This window comes from Notothenia coriiceps, unplaced genomic scaffold (assembly GCF_000735185.1).
Source record: "Notothenia coriiceps isolate Sejong01 unplaced genomic scaffold, NC01 NC01_scaffold00035972, whole genome shotgun sequence".
NCBI lineage: Eukaryota > Metazoa > Chordata > Actinopteri > Perciformes > Nototheniidae > Notothenia > Notothenia coriiceps.
The window spans coordinates 32,547-37,193 of NW_011368673.1; the positions used below are offsets into that span (position 1 = coordinate 32,547).

A 4,647-nucleotide genomic window follows, 5' to 3' on the forward strand; every position below is an offset into this window, starting at 1 on the left:
GTATCACTGCTATGTATCTGTTAGTTTGATGCCGGTTTTAAAAAGGCAAGCTGAGGGACACGCGGCGCCTCAGGAGACGCAGGTGAGCTGGCAGACCAGAAGAATCAAATAACTTGGCAAATAGTAAACGTCTAGATGCACATTGCAGCTAATAGCGGCAACATAGGAACCTCATCTGATGTCCATAATCTATACATAGGCTACTAAAAATAAACATTGGGAGTCACACCCCCCCACAAGTTTCTTGTTACTGCGCAGAGGCAGCGATAGCAGCAAATGTAACAGAAAGGCAAACATTACAAAATGTAAACACGGCTAATCTAATTACGTCTTATTTCGATTTTTGTGTTTTATGTATATAGGGAAATCTATATTGTGATTTTAAAACGTTTTGATGCTAGTAAAGCTATACCACCAACAAATAAAAGCTTGAGATAAGATGTGTGGAAAGTCCTGAACCAGTGCAAACATCAGTTGGATGTAGTGTTGGAGTTCACCTCTAAAGAAACAGTGCTGTGCTGTGATGCTGAAGCTATCATTCAGCGTGAGATCAGAATGACAAGGCACATGCTATGAGCAGCAGCACCCCACCTAGCACTAATGTCTGCACAGGTGCTGTATGAATGACATAACCAGACCTCTGTGTGTGTGTGTGTGTGTGTGTGTGTGTGTGTGTGTGTGTGTGTGTGTGTGTGTGTGTGTGTGTGTGTGTGTGTGTGTGTGTGTGTACAGCTGGTACACAACAAAGAAAGATACAATAAGCAGTAGAATAAGAGCCCTGACTAAACAGTCTATTGAGATATGTCACGGACGCTGCAGATATCAAACAGGTGAGTTGAATTCTTTTTCATAAATGTCAGATCTCACAGTGATTCAGTGCCAGCGAGTCTTCAGGACTGCACACAGTTCAAATGACCGGCTGGGGGTCCGGCTGCTGACGATGGTGTCTCCGTGTCGCATCATTTACCTATTAATACCCATTGCCCATGCTTTCTGCATTAACTAGCTCTAATATCAAAGTGTGAAACAGCGAGGAGTGGTGTAGAGATCTTAGACATTCAAGATCCCGGGGTCTGGAACAGCTAGGTTTCCGTTCTGAGTGACCGCTTCAGGTAGGATGTTGTTGTTGTTGTTTATGGGGGTGGAGGTGAGGCTGTTGTTCTCTCGCGCCAACATGTAGGCGGCCATAGTCTCTGAAGACTCTGACGATGGCAAAAAGGAGCTGGGGGGGGACGGGCGCTGCTGCTGGCCCTCCACGGCGTCGCTGGAGCGTTTGGACGAGTCGTTGTCCGAGTCGAGGTGCGAGAGCTTTTCCATCCACACTCTGAAGCGCTCCTCGGTCTGCCGCTGCATCACGGCAAAGCGCGTCATGGCTTCCTCCAGAACGCTGCCGATGCCGTTCCTGTCCCACGAACTGGTGTCCAGCAGCCCATGAATCTGGGCGCCCACTCTGGATCTCTCCGACGCACGTCTGAAGCCAGCTTTAAAGACATTGAGGCCAAGCCATAAGAAAATACAGTGGCACTTTCATGCTTCGGATGTGGACTTTTGTATTTAAAAAAAAAAGAGAAAATGACAGTTTGTTTTGTTGTGGTTACGTGCAGATCGACTCGACATGCTGATGGACTACATCATGCAGTTGAAGCACTCAAATTTGTGTGCGAGATGTAAAAAAATGGTTGAAAACATTTCATGTAGAAACGGACCCCTGAGGGGGAGATAACTGATGTTTCGGCGACTGTGGTTTGGAGTAGGGCTGCTCGATTACGGCAAAAATCATAATCTAGATTATTTTGGTCAATAATTGATATCACAATTATTAAAAACGATTATCCATTTACTTTGAAAACATCCATTTATTGAAAAAAACAAACAGTTGATTACCCTGAACTTTAAGGATAATTCAACTGAAAAACCAATAAAAAAAAAAATAATAATCGTTTTATTTTTGATTACGTTGTTTTCGTAATCGTTGCAGGCCAAAATCGTAATCGAGATTAAAATAGGATTAATTGCACAGCCCTAGTTTGGATTTTGAGGTAAAAACACTCACTTCAATTAATTATAAACCAAGGAAACCAAATATATTGTCTTCTAAAACCTCTTACTAAAATATGCGTTGGGGTTAATATCATCGATAGGCACCAAGTATGCACCTCTGTAGTTCTCCTGGACGGAAACATTAGACTATAACCTCTTAACTTATCAAACAAAAGCTTTGAAAAACTGTCTACAAGAAGAACCAACCCAACCACTTGTATTCTAGGAAATGCAACCACAGTGAAAGGATTAGCATAAAGTACCAGAAGTCAGCAGCAGGTCTGTAAATAACCCCAGGCTAAAAGCTACTTATGAAAAACTCAACTCACCCAAGAGATTTCTACAATCATCAGGAAAATCAAGACGAACTAAGGGAACCAACACGGGGCCGGTGTGCAGACAACACTGTCGGTGTGTGTTGGTACTAAACAGGTGCTGCAGACAGAGCCCATTAAAGTGAGGAGGAGAACCACCTGTTAGCAAGTCTAAGCAGCTTCCTGTGCAGACGTGTGAGAGAGTTCAGCTGCAGGAAAACACTACACTAAATGGACTTTTAAGCATCATTATAAAACGGCATATTGAATATAATTGAATCTCTAAACCGGCAGATATGAGACAGTGTTTCTACCAATGCCCAACAGTAACTGCAGAGACTCAGAGTGACGGCGTGATCGTACCACGTTCATTGTCTATTTACAGCAAAGGCTGAGGATATAAATGGCTCACTTGTTGAATTGCAAAGCTCGCAATATAGGTTAGATTAACTCCGTTTATGAGTGGAAGAATGTCCTCTAGACTTCACAGCATGCAAACGATGAGACACAGTTCTTCTGACACAACATGTGTTATATAACGACAAGTGACTCGGTCTTAGTATTTAAAGACACGGTGAATGAGGCGTGATGATGATTGAGAAAATAACAAAAAAGAAAAGAAAGTGATTGATAAACAACACAAACAAAGCAGTTCCTGTTCTGTTCTGATTTTACAAAGGCTTTGAACGGCCCCATCACATGTTCTTACTATATGTTGGAAGTGGGAAATGGTTCGGGTCGCCTGGAAACTTGAAATAATGCAATCAGCTGAGTTTGACTCTGATGTGTAGTTGTACAATATGTTTTACTGTTACTATCTGAAGCAGTGTGTATATCTAGGCTGCTACAGCTACCCTGTACTCCCTCAGTGGTTCTGTGCTATGAGCATGTGTTGTGTACAGTGGATGTTACCTGTAAGGTCTGTCTTGATTGTCTTGCTGCCTCCTGAAGTGTCGTCGTCGTCGTCCTCGGAGGAGCTGGTGCTGGAGTCGCACGTGAGCTCGCTGTCACTCGTACTGCTGTCCTGCAGCAGGTTGTACTTCTTCCGAGCCGCCGCCTCACGTTTCTGCCTCAGCAAACGTATCCTCTCCTTGTGCTTCTGGCTCCGGTGACCTTTCACTTTGGCCAGCTTGCCATTGGTTTGTTTTTCCGGCCCTCCCGCAGCTACTACGGTGGGCTGGCAGCGGTTTTTCTTTGCAGCCAGTGCATTCTGCGGCATCTCGCTCTCTGAACGTAACCGCCGGGCCTTCCTCCCTCCCGTCGCTGAGGAAGATGATTGCTTTCCTGTCGCCTGCCCGTCGTTTGTCGTATCCATGTTTCCTTCTTCGTCTTTTCCTGTGGAAGGAGTGGCCCCTTCTTCCCCCGAGGAGAGTGTGTCTGAGTCAGCAAGGTGTCCGCTGGAGGAGGGGGACATCATGCAGGGGTTTGAGGAGTCGCTCTCATCGATACGAAGAGACGCGGGCTTGTCGCTTCCTGTGGAGGCGTGCTGGGACTCGGGGGAGTCTCTGCGGAGCTCCTTCATCAGGCACGGCATGGAGAGGAGACTCAGCTCACCCTCTGTATTCAAGGGGCTGTCTGCCTCCTTTTCCCTGGGGGGGGAGCTGGTACTGGTGGTGGTCTCTGTCTTCAGATGCTCATCCTGGGCAGAGCCTGTGGTTGATTGTGCTTCATCAAGGCACTCTGTGGGGGACTCAGCATCCACAAAATCCTCTGCCTTGTCCGAGTCAGCCATCTTCATGCTAGTTGAGCCCAAAGCCCAGAGGTCCAGCGAGCATGGACCAATGTGCCTGGACAGGAGCTCACCTGCTGGAGGAGAAACAAATAATTCATTCAAATTCACTGTGAAGGAGTCTGGATGTCTGACTGCTCAGGCAACATGTAAAGGCAGTATTCTATTTAGTAGAAACTCACAAACATTATGACAATATGAAATGTTCCTTTGAAACATGATCTCCCCCTAAATGTGGTATACAACGATAGCATATTCAAGCCGCTTTTCAGCTCGAGTACAAACTTGCATATAAAGTGGTTTTTGGCTTGTTCTACTTTTACTTGTCAAACAGCCACAGAGTGCTTTCACTGAGGAGGAGAAGAAATGTATTATCGATTGAATTAAACTACTAGAACACTAATAGGTCTGAGAAGTACTCAGATCTAGTACTTGAGTAAAAGCAGAAGTACTCAGATCTTGTACTTGAGTAAAAGTAGAAGTACTCAGATCTTGTACTTGAGTAAAAGTAGAAGTACCAGAGTGTAGGAATACTCTGTTACAATAAAAGCATTCAAAATGTTC

General features: G+C 45.0%; 1 protein-coding gene across 1 annotated transcript in view; it reads right to left on the reverse strand.

Moving 5' to 3' along the window:
• Positions 1–1,050: 1,050 nt before the first annotated feature.
• The window catches only part of ark2n (arkadia (rnf111) N-terminal like PKA signaling regulator 2n), a 4,910-nt gene continuing 1,313 nt past the window's right edge, over positions 1,051–4,647 (reverse strand). The window contains exons 2-3 of the mRNA XM_010791911.1: positions 3,267–4,160; positions 1,051–1,481 (exon numbers count right to left, since the gene is read on the reverse strand). Coding sequence (XP_010790213.1) covers positions 1,051–1,481; positions 3,267–4,092 — 1,257 coding nt within the window. The 5' untranslated portion in view covers positions 4,093–4,160. The remainder of the gene's footprint in view (positions 1,482–3,266; positions 4,161–4,647) is intronic.